Source organism: Chinchilla lanigera, unplaced genomic scaffold, assembly GCF_000276665.1.
Source record: "Chinchilla lanigera isolate Chin_1 unplaced genomic scaffold, ChiLan1.0 scaffold00089, whole genome shotgun sequence".
Lineage (NCBI taxonomy): Eukaryota > Metazoa > Chordata > Mammalia > Rodentia > Chinchillidae > Chinchilla > Chinchilla lanigera.
The window spans coordinates 7,304,902-7,325,948 of record NW_004955490.1 but is presented as its reverse complement, the minus strand read 5'-3'; the positions used below and the strand labels follow the sequence as shown (position 1 = coordinate 7,325,948).

At 33.0% G+C, this 21,047-nt stretch overlaps 1 protein-coding gene across 5 annotated transcripts in view; it reads left to right on the top strand.

The window, feature by feature from the left end:
* Positions 1 to 21,047, top strand: part of Col4a5 (collagen, type IV, alpha 5) — a 240,931-nt gene that overhangs the window by 83,707 nt on the left and 136,177 nt on the right. For all 5 annotated transcript variants that reach the window (XM_013504524.1, XM_005404675.1, XM_005404674.2 and 2 more), the window contains 2 exons: positions 2,460 to 2,519; positions 14,086 to 14,175. In XM_013504524.1, coding sequence (XP_013359978.1) covers positions 2,460 to 2,519; positions 14,086 to 14,175 — 150 coding nt within the window. The remainder of the gene's footprint in view (positions 1 to 2,459; positions 2,520 to 14,085; positions 14,176 to 21,047) is intronic.

Sequence of the window (21,047 nt, the reverse complement as noted above, 5' to 3'; positions counted from 1 at the left end):
GCTACTGTTCTATTTCTTTGTTCCTCATTTACTACTCTTTCAAATTTAAAAAAAAAAAGAAATATTCCTTTTTCCCCACATCCTTGCCAGCAATTGCTATCATTTGAGTTTTATTTGATAGCAATTATTTCTGGAGAAAAATGGAATCTCAATATTGTTTTAATTTGCATTTCTTGAATGGCCAGTGATGTTGAAGATTTTTTCACCAGGTATACTTATTCTGAGAAGTGTTTATGAATTTCAGTTGCCCATTTTTTGACTGGGCCTTCTATTTTGGATGATCTAATTTTTAAAATTCTGTATATATTCTAAATATAGTCCTCTGCCTAAGAAAAAGCTGGCAAATTTTTCCCATGTTGTACGTTGTCTCTTCACTCTGCTGGCTATTTATTTCTCTGTTCAGAGGATTCTTAATTTGGTATTTTAAAATTTGTTGATTCTTTATATTATTTCTTGTTCAATTAAGGTTTTGTTCAGAAATTCTTTGCCTATGCCTATATCTTCAAGATTTTTACAGATTTTATCTTCCAGCAAATTTTATGTTTCTGTTTAATATTTAGTTCTTGGACCCATTTTGATTTTAGTTTACTATTTAGAGACACAGGTCTATGTTCAGTCTTGTACATTTGGATACCATGTTTTCCAAACACTATTTGTTAAAGAGCCAGTCTTTCCCCCAGTGTAAGTTTTTTTCCCCCTCCTTAAATATCAGGTAGCTGAATGTACCTGAGCTTATTTTTGCATCCCCTATTTTGTTCCTCACTGTTTTTTGGTTAGTAATGTGTAGTTCATATCACTGTAGCTATGTAGTACAATTTGAAGCCTGAGATTATGATTCCATCTGCCTTGCTCTTTTTTCTAGTTTTGCTTTAGTTGTTTTAGGTCTTACCCAATTTTGTAGAGTTTTAGGATTATTTCATCTAGTACTGCATTGAATGCCATTGGTATCTTGACTGGCATTGTGTTAAATCTGTGTATCAGTTTTGGAAGTATAGCTATTTTTACTATATTGGTTCTGTCTTTCCACAAGTAGTCTGTGTAATTTTCCCGTTTTTCATTTCTAATTTCATTGATTGGATTGGTGTCTTTTCTTTCCTTTTTTAGTAAGATTAACTATGAGTTTGTTAACTTTATTCTTTTAAAGAACCAAATCTTCATCATAGTGTTTGTATTTTAGTCTCAATTTCATTAATTTTTGCTCTGGTCTTTATACTTTCCTTCCTTATAGTGTTGGATTTTGGTTGTTTCTTTTTTTATATGACCTCAAGGTGTATCACTAGTTTATTTATTTTGGCTCAAGATGGTTTTCTGATGTAGGGATTCACAACTATAAATTTCCCTCTTAGGACTACTTTCATTGTGTTGCATAAGTTATGATACGTTTTACTGGCACTGTGAAAATTCTTGATTTCTTCTTTGACCAACTGTTTTTCAAGAAAATGTTATTTAATTTCCATGAGTTTGCGTAATTTTTGTGTTTTTTTTTTTTTTTTAACCATATACTTCTAGTGTTATAGCACTGGGATCTGATAACATGCCTGGGATAATTTGGTTGCTTTGCATTTACTTAAGTGTGCCTTATGTGGTAGCATGTGGTGTGTTTTAGAGACAGTATGATGTGCTGCTGAGAATAATGTGTATTTTGTTGTTCTTGGGTGGAACACTCTATAGAAATGTATTAGGTCCACTTCGTTGACAGTTTGGTTCTTCTCTGATATTTATTTGTTGTCATTTTTGTCTAGTTGATCTGTCTGTTACACTTGGATATTGACATCCTCCATTTTAATTGCCTTGGTGAACATCTGACATTTTATGTCTAGTAGTTTTGTTTTATAAAATGACACCAGCGTTTGGTGTGTATGTCCTTGTAATTGTTATCTCTTCCTATTTAATTGTTTAGTTACTCAATGTGTATTGATCATCTTTGTCTCTTCTGATCAGTTTTGGCTTGAACTCCACTTGTCTAAACTTAGGATAGCTATTTTCCTGTTTTTTTCTCACTTCCCCTTGGATGTAATATTCTGTTCAAGCTGTGAATTCAGAGAAGCCAGGTGACTTTAAGTAGTAGCCATTCTTGGCCAATTTCCAAAGTTATTTCTAATATAAGTTGAAAGGTGATTTCCTACAAGCAATGTTTAGAGAAAAATGAGTTCTTAGAGTGTGGAAAACTGACAGATCATATTACAAGAAATTTAGATTAATTTATTTTTCACTGTAACATCTTTAAAAAAGATATTTATAATTTTAATGTATATAATAAGATGTACATAATAAAAAGTTAAAGCTTTAACACAGATAGCCATTGATTGTTATTTGTATATATTTTTCAGATATTTTTCTGGTATTTCTTTTACACGTATAGATTGCTAAATTCAGTTGAGTTCTAAGTCATAGTATGATTTTCTATAGTGTTGGATTTTGGTTGTTTAATTATTTCCCCTTCTTTCTCTTTCTTATAGGCTTGCTATGGGTGTTCTCCAGGGTCAAAGTGTGACTGTAGTGGTGTAAAAGGAGAAAAGGTAAGATATGACATGGTCCTGTGTAAACTTAGTATAATTATTAAACTACTAATTTTTTAGACATTTTAAAAATAGGGATTAATAAGGGCTGGGGATTTAGCTCAGCGGCACAGTGCCTGCCTGGCAAGCATGAGGTCGAGAGTTCGATTCCTGGTACCAGAAAAAAACCAAAAAAAAAAAAAAAAAAAAAAAATAGAGATTCCATCTCAGCACATAAGTAAGTAAATTAAATTCTACTACATTGACTGTTTTAGAGAACTTATTTTATACAGTCTGTATCTCAGTGATCAGCAGATATTTTCTGTAAAAAAGCCATGTAGTAAATATTTTAGGCTTTCTGAGGCACAGAAAGTCTCTGTGACATTTTCTTTATGACATTTTTTTTTTAACTGGGAATCAAACTCAGGACCTTGTGCTTGCCAGGAAGGCACTTGTGCTACTGAGCTATATCCTCATCTCTTTCTGATATTTTTGGTTTGTTTCTGTTTGGTTACTTTTATTTTGCCGTGCTGGGAATGAAAACCAGGGCCTCCCACATGTGAAGCAAGCATTCTTCCATGATCTGCATCCCCAGCTTTTCTTTCCTTAGTTTTAAAAATAGCCTATTAAAAGTGACCCAAAGAATTCCTAGGTCTTTGACCACATAAAATAAGCCTCAGATGATATTTGGCTTGAGAACTGTTGTCTGCTCACTCCTTATCTATTTTGTTGAAGTTACTGACAATAGACAAAAAGAGGGAGAAGACACTTATATATGATTTATTTTACTTTTCCCATATAATCACCTCTGATTGCTTAGATACGATTATTACAAAAGAATATTAGTAAGAACATAAAAGCCTAAACATAGGTATTCCGAGTCAGTGACTGTAAAATTTGAAAATTAAATATGATAGTTAATTATAACATAAAAAGAATTATACTGGGAGACAGGAGCATACTGTAATTCCCACACTTTGGAACTCAATAAATATTTTTGAATGAGTGAATTTGCTAAATATGTATGGAAAGGCTTGACAATATCACTAGGATCTATACTGTTTAGGAATATAGAAGATCCATTAGCATACTCAAGATGCTTAAAATCTTGGTGCAAACAGATCCATTTGTTTGCTGCTTTTGCAGTACTATCCAGGGCTCATTTGATTGTATAACCCACTCTCCTCCTTAATAGAACAGCCATTAATGTGAAGTAAATATTGTTTTACAGAAGACATATGGGTACCATTAGTTTTAGGGGAGCTGTTTTGCAATAAGTTGCTTTCCATAGTGCTAAGAAGACTTAAGAGTGATTCATTTCAATAATAGTGCAATGTCTTTTATCAGATTGATCCATTAGAGATAAGAAAGAAACATTCTGGACAAAGTATTAAAAACTATTTTAGAACACAGGAAGGTGATCAAAGGAAGAAGGTGAGGCAGACTTTATCCTTACAAGAAAGGAATTACACTGGGTGAATTTACATTAATATGCTTTTTTCTCCTGAGTATGACTCCCAGTCTCCATTGCAGAAATTGGCTAGAACTATGACAAAAAGCCATGGTTGTATTGGCTTGATAATTCAAGAAAAAAGGTGAAGATGCCAGAATGGCTAGAAAGTGAGTGAAGATATGCTAGAATGAAAGGAAACATGGGGAGGGGATCCTAAAAAGTATCCCTCTTTCATCCAAATTCTTGTAAATTGCGAGCTTTAGATATAGGGTGTGATTCCTACAATGAAGCAAAAAGAAATAGCTTGAATCTTACAATAACTGAGCATAGTTCTAAGTGCTATCAGACAAAGGGGAAACAATTGTTAATGTGAGTTCTACTGAGTTAACTATTTTCTACAACAAAATTTCAATGTTCTTCAGAGGAAGAGAAGAGAACCTAGAGTCTTTCCATATTATCCACAATGTCCATTATGTAATTAAAACTTTTCAGTTAAAAAATGAGCAAATACAGACTGTGAGCTTAAATGAATTGCCCAAACACCCAGCTATAGATTGCAGAGTTAGAATTTGAATCTTTTTTTAAAATGGGCTTTAAGTAAAATTTATATTGTCTGCAACTCAGAATTCTAGCTATAGGAAACTAAATTTTTTATCATTTGCAAAAAGATAAAAACTTGCCAATTAAAAGTTACCTATAATGACAAAAAAGACCTACCAAAGAAAACCAAATCTAAAATAATACAAGCGTGGAGGTTTACCTCGGTGCTAAAGTGCATGCTTCACATGAGCAAGGTTTTAGTTTTTATCCCCAGAGCCCCCACGTCTATCCCAAATAATATCGACATTAGTATTTTTAAACAAAGATTTAAGGCAGATAAGGTAAATACATTTTCTGAATTAAAAGAAAATCTGCTTATAAGTGAATAGGTAAGGAGTCACAACAGTACTGAAAACTATGTACAAAAAGGGATTTGTACAACAAAATATAAGAAAAAAAAGAGGGGCTGGGGATTTAGCTCAGCGGCAAAGCGCCTGCCTGGCAAGTTCAAGGTTGTGAGTTCGGTTCCCGGTACCGGAAAAAAAAATACCAAAAAAAAAAAAAAAAGAGTACATCAGGTGGTCTTAATAGCAGAATTAACATGACAGAAGAAAGGGTCAGTGAACTTAAAAATTTAAGTTGCAAAAAATGATCTAATCTGAGAACACAGAAGGAAAAACTGATGAATAGGACCTCAATGACTTGCATAACAATATTAGTCTGAAATAAAAGTAAATTGAATCCCTTAAAGATGAGAGAAATGGCAAAGGAATAAAAATAATAATGAGATAGTAATAAAGGGAAGAATTCCCCCACAACAGTGGAATAATACAAATTTAGAGATATAAGAGGTTCAACAGAACTGAACACGATAAAAACAAAGAAAATTATACATAAACCCTCATCATAACTGCTGAAAAAAAGCAGATTAAAAAAGCCAGGAAAGCTAGAGAAACATTTTACCTTATATACAGTGGAATAATTATATGAGTAATGATGTGATTTTCACTAGAAAGACTGGATGATGTACAACTGTAAAAATATAATTAGGAGTTTAAAAAGTCTGCAAGTGTAATTATCATACAGTGAAAGTATATTTCAAACACAAAGGCAAAATTCATATATTTTGGAAGATATAGAGACATCAACATAAGTGCATGAAAATTAATAGAAATTTATTCAGATTAAAGGGACTAGATAAAAGTATGTAGTTAAAAGCTTTAGAAATGATGTATACGTGCTTAATATAAAAAATTATATCTTTTCTCCTCATATTTAACACAAAAGAATATTTAATAAACAACAGAAGTCCAGCATACATGATCACAACATATAACAAAATTAAAGGGATAGGTAACATCACAATTATAGTGGTAGATTCTAATAATCTTATCTCACTCATTGAACAAACTATGAGAAATGTTAGTAAAGGCATATATTAATTGAATTTTGTTGTTGTTAGCAACATAGACATTATAGATATATAAAGAATACTATATCCAACAACTACAGAGTATACATTTTTTTCAAGGGCATATCAAATGTCTACAAAGATAGACTATATGATAGGCCACAAAATGAAACCCTATAAATACTAAATGATGGAAAACATCAGTGTATATACTCTGATTATAATGGATTCAGTAAGAAATCAATAACAATATTTCAATATATATGCTAATTTATTACATTTATACTACTGTTTTCTCTTATTTCATTTTAAAGAAAGGTTTGTGCTATTATCTACTTCTCTGTAAAAGAGAATGTTTTTGTGTATTTCTTGTACTCTGATTAACTACTTTGTAATGATGCACAAAGTATTATTTTTATTCTTATTTTATTATGAAATTTTATTTTTTCATAAAATATAAAAAGTAAAGGCAATCAGTAACAATAAAATATGTAGGATATGGAAATTAGAAAGCATCATTTTAATAACTGAAGGTTGGAATTACAAGGAAACTTGGACAGTACTTCTAGCATTTCAAGCTTTGTTTAAAAGCAACAACTGAAAACTGGGGTGACATGAAAACAGGGCTTAAATGGGCAATAGTTTTAAATGTCCATGTTTGAAAAGAGGAAAAAATAACATTTCCTTCTTGAATTTTCCCACTGAAGAAGCTAGAAGAGGACAGGTAAATTAAGAGAAAGAAGGAAAAATATATAAGAACGAAACTATGTGTACTAGAAAACAAACAATAGAAAAACTTACGCAGCCAAAACTTAGTAATTGATAAACTGATAACATGACTGATAAGGAAATAGAGAGTAAGCACAAATTACCAATACTAGAAATGATTCTAAAGATATTAAAGCAACAGTAAGGGAATATTATTAGTAACTATACAACAAAAAATGACAGCCTAGGTGAAATGCAAACATTTACTGAGAAACAATACAATGCAAGATTAATATATGGTTGAATAAGTAAAAAATTAAGAAGCAAAATATGAATAAGCATGTTTATACTAAGGAAATTGAGTTGTCAGAAGATATCACTGATGAATTCTATGAAACATTTATTTAAGAGATAATATCTTGCATAATTTCATTCAGAAAATAGAGGGACAAGGAATGCTCCTCATATAATTTTATGAAGCAATTATGCCCATGATTTCAAAGCTGGATAAAGACAAAAGTACAGAAACAGAAAATTTTTTCGGCATGCTAACACATGCCTGTAATTTCAGCACTTTGGGAGGCTGAGGTAGGGTTATTGCCAGTTTAAACCTAGCCTGAGCAATTCAGCGACAGGAAGATCTTGTCTTAAAATTTTAAAAATTGATAATAATAAAAAGGTATGGGCAACTACTTTGAAGATAATAATTTGTAATACAGCAGCCATTAATTTCCTATTATCTTATTTTGAAATTGTGTCATTTTTTGTGTTGTTTTGTCCTCTTTTCATTAAAATAAAAAAATAAAAGTATGGGGATGTAGTTAAGTGCAAAGACCCTGAGTTCAATCCCAAGTACTATCAAAAAATTAAAATTAAAATCAGAAAATTACCCATCAGTTTCCTTCATGAGCATAGATGCAGTGACTCTTAAAAATTTAGCCAATGATGTGATATATAATGACATAAAAATTGGGCAATACGTTATGACCAAGTGAGCTTCAAAATAGGAATGTATATTTGGTTTAATATTTAAAGCTAAAAAATTGTAATTTACTATATTAAAAGACAAAAAATACTTTTAAAAATTAATGAAATATATATCAGTAGATACAGAGAATGCATTTTTTATTTTTAAAAAAGAACAAAAATAAAGACAAAACCAAAACAACACAAGAACTATGAAAACAATATAGAATTTCAAAATGAGACTGCATTTTATAAAGTTCAATCTATCCCTGACTTTAAAAATTCTCATGAAAGTAGGAATAGAAGAGATTTTCTCAATCTTAACAGTCATCTATGTAAACTGTACAGCTAAAAATGCACTCGGTGGGAAAAGAGTTCTTTTCTCCTAACTTCTGAAACATTTCTGCTTTCACCACTTATTTGATATGCTTGTAAGGTAAGACAAGGAAGAAGAAAGGAAAAAAATATCCAAACTAAAAAGGGAAAAAGAAAACTATACTTCTTTTATGTTGTTGACATGATTTGTTAATGTAGAAAGTTCTATGGACATCTACCAAAATGCTCTTAAAACTTATAGCTCGGTTTAGAAAGCTCATGGAGTAAATAAAATTAATAAACTAAGATCAATGAATGAAAATCAAATGTATTTCTATAGGAAAACATGAAAAATTAAAAATTGGAATCATAATACTGCTTTTACAATAGCATAAAAATATAAAATCCTTAGGAATAAATTAGACAAAAATGTATGCAACCTATTCACTGAAAATTGCAAAAATATTGCTGGCAAATAAAAGACAACATGAATAAATAGGTACATTATCATATTCATGGACAAGGTGATTCAGTATTATTAAGTTGCCAATACCCTCCAGTTTATCTATAGATTTAAGGTAGACACGATGAAAATTCTATTCTGAGGTGGGCGTGGTAGTGCATGCTTGTAAAACAATATAGTACTTGTAATCCCAGCACTCTGGAAGGGTAAGGCTAAAGAATTACAAGTTTGAATCTAGCCCGGGCAACTCTGTGACAATATTTCAAAATATTACAAGGGCTGGGGATGTAGCTCAGTGCAAAAAGCCTGGGTTCAAATCTCACTACAATAAGCAAAGAAAAAAAATTTATTTTGTAGAAATTAATAAACAGATTTCAAAATTCACATATAATGTTTATGCAGCTTTACAAAGAAGACTAAATTTGGAAGACTTATAGTACATCCTAGCAAGACTTAGTTATGACTACAGTAAACAAGATAGTATTGTCAACCAAAGAACAGATGTATAGATGGAAATAAAAATAAAGACCCACAAATATATAGAGATTCACAGATGCATGGTGGATTCATTTTTGACAAAAGTGCAAAGATAATTCAGAGGACAAAGGATAGGTTTTTAATAAACAGTCCTGGGAAAATTGCATACCTATATGGATAAAAGTGGGGTTTGATTCAGCTTTCACTGTATATAAAAGTTCATTCTTTTGTTTTTTATTTTTTTGGTCTTTTTGAGACAGGGTCTCACTATGCAGTTTAGGCTGGCCTTGAGCTCACCTTGTAGCCCATGCTAGCCTCGAACTTGCAATGATCCTCCTGACTCAGCCTCCCAGGTGCTGGGATTACAGGCGTGCGACACCATGCCCAGCTATAAAAGCTAATTCAAAATGGATCATAGACCTAAATATAAAATCTAAATCCATGCATCTTTAAGAAGGAAATGGAGAAGAAAATCTTTTTGACCTTAAGTTAGACATATATTTATGGCCCATAAAATAATGTACTACTAAATTTTATTTCATCAAAATAAACAATTCTTTGTCCTCTAGAGTGTTACGATAATAAATGAAAAGAGAGCTATAGTGTGCAAAAAGCACCTGAAATTCTCAATCTGTTAGCTGGTTTGTAAAAGTTTTAAAGATCTGTGTATATCCAATAACAAAACAATCCCAAGTAAAACTAAATTAAAAAAAATGTTAGCAGGAGATTTAAAGACGCTTCATAGAAACAGATATAAGGATGAGAACTAACACTTGAAAAGATACTCAGCATTATTAATTAACAACATGCAAAATAAAGCCACAATGAGATATCACCGTAAGTCTGTTAGAATATCAAAATATTAAATTCATTCACATCATGTATAAGTGAAGATGTGGAGCAACTTGAACTATTATAGATTGCTGGTGCAGATGTAAAACAGCATACACTCTTTGGGAAACAATTTGGCAATTTCATTAATAGTTAATCATATATCTTATATGACCCTCTCGATTCCTAGGCATTTACTCATAAAAAAATGAAAGCATATATCTTTACAGAACTTGTATTTATAGTAGTTTTATTTGGAATAAGCATAAACTTGAAACAACTCAACTGCAATGAATCAAAACATTACAGTATATCTATACAATGGAACACTTCTTAACAATAAAAATAAACTGCTGATACACACATCAACGTATTTGAATCTCAGATTAATAATGCGGAGTGCTAAGTTAGACAAAAAATTCCGTCTACATGATTAGATTTTCATAAAATTCTAGAAATACAAATAATCTATAAAGATAGAAAACAGGCCAGTCATTGCATGCAAGCGGTTGGCAGGAGATAGGTAGAAGCATGAGGAAGATAATGAGATTAAGAAACTTTTGTGAGTATGCCCGTATTTATTATTTTGGTTGTGGAAATGATTTCACTACTATGTATGTAAAAATTTTCAAGTTGTAGAACGTTCATATGGGTAATTTATTGTAGGTCAATTTTTCTTCAATAAAACTGCTTTTTAACTCTCAGTTTAATATAGAAATAGTAAAACTCTAGATAAACCTCCACGAATGCGTGCACATACTTACTACTAAAAGCAAGCAGAGCTTATTAGAGTCCAGATGAGAACAAGATGTTGTCCAGTTATTGATATGTCACAGTTAAATAATGTGCTCCTCTATCCAGCGGCACTAACATTTACTGGGGTCTGCTTAGAAACAGAAATTGTCAGGCTCCAATACTTACTTAAGCTAACTGTGGTTGTGGAACCTCGTGCTGTGTTTAATAAGCTCTTCAAGTTGTTCTGTTGAAAGCTGAAGTTTTAGATCTTCTGATCTACATATTTTCATTTTGATGGCTGCTTAAAGATTTTACTTTCCTAATTATATACATCAACTATGTATTTGTGCTATATAGTTATAAAAATAAAACTAAATGCTACCAAAAGGAGACAAAAGTTATATAATTAAAATAATTATTTTTATTTATTGAAGATCTTACCTCTACATTCATATAATTTATACATATTTATAGTATTATAGCTCAAATAATTTAATCTTAATTTTTATTGTAGTAGTTTGTCTTAGTTTTTCCAGTGTACAAATATTTTTCTTGTTAATTTTATGTCTTTCTTGGAAAACTATTCTTAACATATATTTTCATTTGCATGAAATTTTCTTTTGTAATTATAAAATGCCTTTCTTATAAAATGGTAACGTTTATGAGTGCCTTTAACTCATATTCTAGAGATCGATTCTCAGCAATTAGTCTTGTTTGTCTTAAAACTAGCTGATCTAAAATAAATTAGCTTAATCACATATTCTCATCTTTGTATAATTTCTCATAACCCTAAATCATTTTGTTTCAGAATTTTGGGCAAATCATTTTCTAAAATTTATGTGCAACCCATTAAGGAATTTCATTTGTTATGAGTATATGTTCTGGTGGAGCCTAAGAATCCAAGGTTGAAGAAGTCTTCATGGAGGAGATGAAGGGGCGGTGGAGAGAGTAGAGTTAAGATTAATACAAATTTCTGAGTAGGGTAGCTGAGTTGTGTTATTTCCTTGAATAGAAAAGATGGTAGAAAATGGACTTTTATCATTTGCTCTTAGAAAAATAACAAAATGTCTCTTTGTCATGATGTTTCATACATAAACTATAAGTTTACCTACCTCTTCTTTTCATTGAAAGCATTAAGATAAAATATAGAAAGTAGCATAGCCTCTGGGACAAAGAAAACGCTCAGTACATTTAGCTGTTGTTATTGCTTTTGAGTTTTAAATACCTGAGATGTTTAAGGCAGTTGTTTATAGGAGATTAGCTTTAAGAAAAAAAACTGACATTTGAGATTTCCCAGAGAAAGAGAGAAAAGGTCAAAACAGGAATCTAGAAAAATAGCAGTATTTAAAGGGCAGCAAAGGCAGAAGTATATTATTCCACAAAGAAAAATAAGAATGATTTTTTTTAAAAAGTTTGACCTCCAGAAATATACATACCATGGCATTTTCTGTTGTATTAGCAAATTATGTAAAACATACAACAATTTTAAGGATTAAATGAGCATCTAATAAAACGTGGTAAAATTTAGGATGCAACCAGAGTCAGCCTTCCCTACCACCTGCATTAGGGTTTAGGTAGAGGATCCTACCCTCAAACCCTCCTTCCACAAGAACTGTATAGTTTCTACTTTATTAAACTTTCTACCTTTCAAAGTATGAAGATAATTCTTTTAAATCTTTTTTGTTGGTGTCCAGTAGCTGCCCTTATATCTTCCTTATTATAATATTGCTCAATCAGATAGGACCACATTGATTGACTATAAGGTGAGGAGATTATAGGATATATCATTTATAGGTTTAGGGTTTTATTAATACCAGCACAGTTAAGGTTTTTAGCATCTCCCACTTTCAACCTCTATTTTATTTCTCTCTTGTCTATAGCCCAAATAGCAGTTTTGTTTCTGAGAAAATGCAGCTTTCTTCAAGCATTGTTCTCACGTTTTAGCAGAGGTATGCTCTAAATACCAGCTGAGAGCCCAGAATGTTTTCCACTGGAAATGTACTGGAACTAGAAAATTTTTCCTCTCGTTTTCCTTCTTACTGGAGCTCATAATCTCACTTTTACTAGTAGCTCTGTCAGTAATGTACTATGTGATGATTTGAGGCAATTGAGCTCTAAAATTTTTCAAACTTAATTTCTCCATTCTTACCATATTTCCTTCAAAATAATTGAGTTGAAGTTAAGCAGAGTAAATTATTTTAATTTTCTAACTAATTATAATAAGAAAGGGATGTACTTCTAGAAAACAGAAAATATATATACACAGTTACATGTAAATAATAATTACCATTAAAGCCAAAGGAGTGTTTCAACCTATTAGTAATTAGTCAACATTTGATTCACTGGCTTTGAAAGAGTAAATGGAAACTGACTAGAAATAGTCTTTTTAAAGAACTTGAATTTTTAGGTTATAGGATGATGCAACATAAAGAATTTTTCAATAGAAAATTATGTAAGTTCCTTAGACTAAACATAGTACTTACAGTACAAATGCACATACACACACACACACACACACACACACACACACACACACACACAGTTTGGGGATAGGAATAATATTCTACTGAGCCTTCATCTCTAGAAGGTGAATGTACCTTTATTGACCCTTTAGTCAGTCTTGTAAGTGTCGGTGCTTTCTCTTTCTCAAGTGTTACCTGGGCTGTCAGTGTAAGATCTGATGGGAGGGTTCACAGGATTCACAGACTAAGATCTGGCTAGAGATAGTCTTCAAGCTTTACGAAAGGAGAGTTGCTTGTAGTCCTGTAGTTGAAAGCATGTGTCAAGGAGCCCTGAGCATTCAAAGTTTTTAAACTTCATACTGAAGAATTCTCTTTCTGAGATTGGTCTTTCTAATGGTACTGGAATTCACAGCCTTTATATGCCCGGCTTTATGCAATTTGACTAACTATAAAGTGTCAATGTAGACAGTACTTAGGCTGGCTCAGCTGTCTCCATCCTTCTGGCTTTACAGATGTTAACATCACACGACTGTGCTGTATAGATGCTGATAAAATGGTGGTCCCTCTCTGATAGGTAATCAGTCTTCCTGGGCTGATGTTAAGTGCTGTGGTCAGAATTGAAAATAGAGTTATAATTAAATTAATTACTCTGAGTGAAGAAATTACTCGAGGTAGTTTCTCTATATATTTTTGTTTTCTATGATGAACATGTATTCCTTTTTGTATTAATTTTACAATCAGAAAAATTTATAAAATTTTAATGTTCTAAAAGTTTTTTTTCTGGCTAATTTGTCCTACCAGCCAATGAATTTCCATTCTGGGAAAATCTACAACTCTTTTATGCTGCAACAAATCCTGAAGCTTCTTTGAGAATTTATTTTTACCCTTCGTCAAACTTGTCCCATAATTATGTCATATAACTCTTACAGACCTGGTTTCCTGTTCCTATTGACATTTTCCTTCTTAAATTTGATGTTAGTACATTTATATCTCATTTTATCTCTGACATATTTTTTAGTTTTGCAAGAAATAAAGAGAGGGTATTGGCATATAGATATAAACTTGGGATGATTTTTGGCTTTTTTTCTCATACCTTACAGATTTCCTCATGTTAGTAGATATAATTATTAAATTAAGTTAGTTTTATCTACATAATCATTTTATCCTTCTGAATCACAACCATGCCTAAACTTGAAATTTTACCTTTCATTCTTGTTCATTTGCAGGGAGAGAGAGGATTTCCAGGTTTGGAGGGCCATCCAGGTTTGCCTGGATTTCCAGGTCCAGAAGGGCCTCCAGGGCCTCGGGGTCAAAAGGTAGGTGTCATGTTGCCAACCAGGAATACCAGAAAAATTGAGCCATTTTAAATGTGAGACTGGGTGTCAAATCAACTACAAAGTAGGTATAAGTAAGAAACTAATGTTTACATCAAATGACAGAATCATAGGGAGTCTAAATTGTTGGGTTTTTGTGTAATTGAAGTTACTGCCATATTTACATGCTTTGGGAAGATGCTATTAATTGTATGTAGTAATGGGGAGCTTTAACAAAAATTAAATTTGTCAGAAGCTTTGCTGATTTGGACAGAGCAGGGCTGACAGGTGTGGGAGTGGTTGATTAAGACAATAAGCCACAATGAAGGTAACATTCCTCATTTACTGCAATATTCTAAGTTAAAGCGGAGAAAGCACCAACCCCCTCACTGTTCCATTTCTCCCCCATTGCACAGCAAGTGTCAGATGGATTAGCACAGAGGTCAGGAATCCTTTCACTGTTGGGAGAGCTCAGAACAACAACAACAAAACTCCTGCAGTTTTGGATGTGGGGCAGGGAGGAAGAAGGGAAGAGAAGAGTGAGGAGTGGAGAAGTACCGAATCAGAGTGTAGAATACCCACCTTTAGGCTTCCCCCTCCCATATAAAAGTTTCCACCAAAAGTCCCAGATAAAGAAATCTATCAACATATAGACATAGCCAGTCTAGGAAGCTTGAGTGAGTCCTTGACTACAGCTCCCTTCAGAGACTTCAGTGTATTAGCTGTGCACCAAGTTTGCTGTGGAGAAGGTAGCTGTCTCCCATGAGGCCTTTGGTTGGGCTTGAAAAAATAATCACACAAAGTTGTATAACAGGATCCATACCCTAATTCTACCACTTGATTTTTCAAGACCCGAATGAGAAACATAATCTTCCTTATCATGGGCCTGAATGGGTTGGACATTAAAGGACTATGTTGAAAACTAGGCAGTCTGAGACCACAATGGTCTTAATATTATTCCAAGTAGGATACCACATCTGTTCACAAGACTAGATGATAACCATGATCCCCAACTATTGTCAAGCCAAGAGTAAATGTCCTATAGCCCAGATAATAGACTTTTGAGAACCAGGAAGCTTTTTTTTCTTAACTGTTACACTGAGCCACCTTAGGTCTTCACTTTTAGTGACTTGGGTGCAACATGAGGTGCTGGCAGTCACAGAGACCCCTCCTTTGTTGACTAGCAAGAGGTTGCAGACTAAATGGCTACCATTACTGGAGCCAATGAATTTAGACTAGTCTGTTATGCTCCCAAAGCTGAAGTAAAGTCATTAATATCCGTAGCAAAGGTCAAGGACATGTCCAGCAGCACCTTCTCTGTGTGAAGGACTGACCACAGGAAACATTGCCTGGAGCATACCCATGAGTAGAGAGTCTGTAACACAACCTGGAAATACTTCTGAGTGACCAGAGTTTATCTGGTTTTGGAGTCCCTGTCTTACTCTATGCGGTCTCAAATGCTTAATAAGGAGTGTTTTAATTATTTGGGAATGTTTTATCAATATCCCATATAGGCATGTTCCATTGGTAGGAATATTACAGGTCGAATTTTTACAAAAATTAATACTGCAACTGGAATACACACAGTTCTGAGAATGTATGTCATTTTTTACCTTGGGGATCAACCAATGAGACCCTCCTGATAGGCAGGGTCCTTGAGTAAAATTGGAAAATTTGTGTACAATGTGGAAGGCTGCCACTATTGAGACTAGAACAGCAAAATGGCATGCACCATATCATTTTTCTCAGATATTTCAGTTGCTCCAATTTTGGATAGGAGACATTTGATATGTGAGGAGGCATTTTGTTGCTGTGGTGTCTGAATCCAACTGTGGCAACAAATCAGGTCAAAGTAACACAATTTGAGTACCTGAGATACAAAACGGGTCCACATTTAGAAAATTGTCCATTTACAATACTCAACTGCACAGAAATCAATGTACTTACACGTGGTGTTGGGCAGTGAGTTAATCATCCAGAAGTTTTGTCAATCTCATAGTGGTGGTAACTACTTGGAACAGGTGTATCAATGAATTTGGCAAGGAAGCAGACACAGGCTATTCTGTGGGGCAGAGAGAGGAGAAGGCAGATCATACTCTTCAGCCCCCATAACCAGGCTCATGGATGCCAAAGTGTTCTCATGCTATTAGTTGGGGGATCTATGCTCATTAATTACAATGTGGGTATTCTGTCCTGTACCATGAGCAAGGATGGCATGTTTATGTGCACGTTAACACAGGGAATAAGAAGAAAGAATAGTGAATTTTAAGACTGAGAGAAGTTTGTTTCTGTTTTTAAATGGCTTTTTTCACTCTGTGTCCTTATCCATCTGTACTAGGTAGGTTGGTGAAGTGATATACGAAAGGGCCAGTTCCGTTCATGTGCCTGTAAGGGAAAATTGGCTTAAAAACCCTTTTTAGGAAATTTGATTATTTTATATAATGATGATACATCATATCATTACAGTATTTAAAAATATCAAAAAGAAACTCACAGATGGTCCTTTCAATAAGGGAAGAAAATTAACTTAAATGCAGGAATATTTTTTAACATTTAACTATGTTAGAGTTTAGATTTTGGGACAATGCTGACCATCATCTTGAGGAGATGCTAGTTTTATTAGATTCAAGAGCAGATTAGATTCAAATTTGCTGAGTTGAACTTGAACACTGACGAAGCACTAAGATCCTAAATGATTGCATAGAATTTTAGTAGATGGCCATTCAACTGAATTTCATGTGTCTAATAACACAGCAAGAGCAAGAGCAGCAGAATGATTGTTGTGTACCCAGGAGTGGTACAGAAGCACTGAAGAGCAATCTGGGAGTCAAGTGGATGGAACTGAGCACCAACTCAGCAGCATTTCACACAGATTACTGGCATGTGACATTTCAGTGAATTCTAGCTTAAATCAGACTATTCTGCCTCTCAATACATTGGAACTATTTAAACTCTCCAAAACTTAAGTGCAGTCTTGGGAAAATGAGGTGAGCACTCCAATTGACTAAGATTAAGTTTCAGCCATGTTATGGAAGTGAGTGCTTTGGAATAGAAATTTAGTTATGTTTATTGTTATAGAAACATATGTTTCTATAACATAACGTTATATGTGGTAACATATAACATACACCATAGAAAACGTTATGTTTATTGCATCCTGTGTTTATCTGGGATTACTGGATGAGTCATTTGCACATCATTCTTTTCTAGAGATAAGTTTTAATAAAGATTCAAATTATATTAGAAGTTAGCTACATCAGAATTATTTTGAAATAATTTAGTGTTAACAGGGACTACTCTACAATTATGTGACAGTTTATAAATATGTTCTTATATGCGGTTTAAGTTTAGAAAGGAATCCAATTTTTTGGTGTGATTCCATTTCGGTATCTATAGAGTGAGAAGGTAAACTGCTTGTTAAGCTTTTAGTACTCTAAATTTAAAACACTTTGTACTTCTATTATCCAGTATGACTTCATATTTCCCATCATAGCTGAATATGTACTTTTTATCTGATTGTGGATTCTGATATACGTGTACATGTTAATATTTACAAGTAAATTATGTAGGATTATTCTGTATTTGTATACTTCTATTTATGAAAGTGAAGATATATGAAACAAATATATATAAATATTTATGTACTTATATGTAATTTTGCAAAAGAGTTATTTTAACAATAAAACTTAGTTTTTGATAGATAATATATGCAATTTATTTGTGGTAAATTAATGTAAGAAGTTACACAATGAAAATAATCTTCTTTCCACCAGTGTTTCTTAGTCACTGAGTCACACTCTCATATTTCACCCGTCTGTTTATGAAACAGTAGCATATTATGTTTGACTTTTACTTTTTCCTTAACTGCAGATATCCTATATAAGTATACATAGAACTTCATTACTTTTCATAACTTGATTATTTATTTAGGTACTTTTTAAAATATCTTTTGACCAATAAGGGATTAACTCTGTAGATAATTTGGTAGAAGTCAGAGGAGACTCACATATACATATCTTTATAAATACTGCCAAAATGCCCCTCCCAAATGAATATGGTTTAGCCTTGGTTCAGCAGTACACAAGAAGATCAATTTCATTGTAGCTTCGCCAGCACTAGTATGAAACTTTTGGATCTTTGCCAGTATGGTAGGAAAGTAATCTTTTAATATACTTTAAGTTGCATTTTTCTTTTTACGTTGAAGTTGTTTTTCATAGGTCTGAAAAACATTTCTCTTGTCTCTGATCAGTATATATAATTTTTGCATTCTCCTGCCAAGTTTTTGATATTTTTACATTTCATTTGAGCTACAATGGGTGATTAAAATATATGGTGAATATTTGAATTTTAAAAAAAATTATTACAGTAAAAGATGCATTGCCATTAATTCCCCTCAAAATATTCCCCCTCACTTCAAACACACATTTCACATTATTCCTGGCACTTTCTAAAACAGTCCTGAAATATTTCTTTCATGAGTGTCTTTAAAAGGTGTGGTCGAGAAATAGGGTGAATGGCATCCAGTGAAAAGACTGGCTTGTGGAAATGTTATGGTGTTTCTTTATCCACCCTATTCACTAGATCTGGCACTCTTGTGACTTCTGGAGCTGCTGCAAAATCAAAATGACCACAAGTGGTAAAACATTTTGAATTGATCAGCAAATTGAGGCACCCAGGACAGCACAACTAAAGGCAACATTTGCTATATTTTTAATCATACTTCATATTATATATTGTGGAATTTAGCTCTTTGCACTGTGATTTGCATTGCTTTCCCCTCTTTTGTCATTTGTTTTCGTTTGATGTGTGCGTGTATGTGTGTGCATTTCATGTGTGTGTTTTTCAAAATCTGTGGATTTTGAGTACAAAAAGTTTTCCCTACTATGAGATTATATAACTCTCAAATATTATTTTGTAGTAAGTTAATGCTTTTATTTTTTAACATGGTAACACTTTCCTCATGCAGAATTTTCCCTGGTGTATAACTTGTAGTTTAAGATCCACCTTTTTAGCTGGGCATCGTGGCATACGCCTATAATCCCTGCATTTGGGAGGCTGAGGCAGGAGGATCTCTGTAAATTCGAGGCCAGCCTAGGCTAAAATGTGAGTTCAAGGCCAGCCTTAACTACGTAGTAAAACCATGTCTCAAAAAAACAAAAAGAACAAGATCCACCTTTTTTCTATATACTCTCACATCGTTTTCCTCATTAATTTGCAGTGTCACTTTTATTATACATTTTTTTCTTATCCTTTTTCACTTTCCATGTTTTCAGTTACTTGAGTCAATTATTATCTGAAAATATTAAATGGAAAATTCTAGAAATTAGCAGTTCCTAAGCTTTAAATAACTTGTATTATGATATATTGTTATAAATGTTCCATTTTATTATTGCCTGTTGCTAATGTCTTAATTTATAAGTTAAGCTTTATCATAGGTATGCATTCATAGAAAAAAATTGTACTGTATACATAGGGTTTGGCATGCACTGTGGGTCATGGGATCTATTTTCCTCTGACAAGGGGGAATATATAAATATATGAATTTGTTTCAAATATCAAAACCAAGCTATTCTACTTATTAAAACCTTATGTTATATTTTTACATCTGACCTGGTTACTGCCTTTTAATGCCCTTTGTTTAGATTTTCTCAATATTCTTGCTATTTATTTTTCTATATGAATTTTAAAATCACTCTCTAGTTTTAAAAAACACACTGTTTCTGTTTTCATTTTCAAATTTGTAATTAAAGTTCTTGGAAATTCACTTTTATATGTTAAAATCAATTATTTAAGAACATGAAACAACTTTTCATTTCTTCAGATTTTTTGTGAACCTCAGAAGTGTTTAGAACTTTCCTTCTTGTGAATCTTGTATATTTTCTATTAAGTTTATTGCTAAATATTCAATTGTTTTACTTTTAGAATTTTTTGAATTATGTATTCTGATAGTTGTTAGAATAAGAAAGTGATTGACATAGCCCTAAAGGTTTTGTTTTTGTTTTTTTGAGACAGGGTCTTGCTATGTAGCCCAGACTGGCCTCGAACTGGCAGTGACCCTCCTGCCTCAGGCTCCGGCATATGAGGATTACAGGCATGCACCACCATGCCTGGCTTGAGCCCTAGAGTTTGAAGCCACCCTGGCTAGCATAGTAAGACTGTCTCAAACAAGAAAGAAAGAAAACATGTTATTGATTTATTAATATAACTTTTATACAGTTATCTTGCTGAATTAACCTATTCATTAGAGCAGTTTTTCCTTAATTACCTTGGGTTTCTTCAGGGCTTCCAATTATATCACTTTGCAAATCATGATATTATTGCCTCATGCTTTCTAACTTTTATGTTTTTTTAATATGTTGTGGGGCACCAAACCCAAGGCTTTGCACATGTTCAGCACATTTTCTACCACTGAGCAACACTTCCTATCCCATCTTTCATATGATCATAACACTATTTTTTTTCTCTTATTTAACCATGTTGGTTATTACCATCCATAAAACACTGAGGCATCCTTGTTTTATTTCTGACTTTAGAGAGAAGGTATTTAAGTATTCACTGAACAAAAGTTCTCCTAGTTGTGTCACAGTAGCATCTCATTTATTTTAATCTCCTTAGAAATGCATTTGTTGGGGCTGGGAATTTAGCTCAGCGGCAAAGCGCCTGCCTGGCAAGCGCAAGGTAGTGAGTTCAGTTCCCAGTACCGGAGAAAAACCAAAAAAACCAAAAAAACCAAAAAAAAAAAAAAAATGCATTTGTTGTTGAAATAGTATATTATTAAACTTTTGGGGGCTGGGGATTTAGCTCAGCGGCAAAGCGCCTGCCTGGCAAGTGCAAGGTCATGAGTTTGGTTCCCGGTACCGGAGAAAAACCAAAAA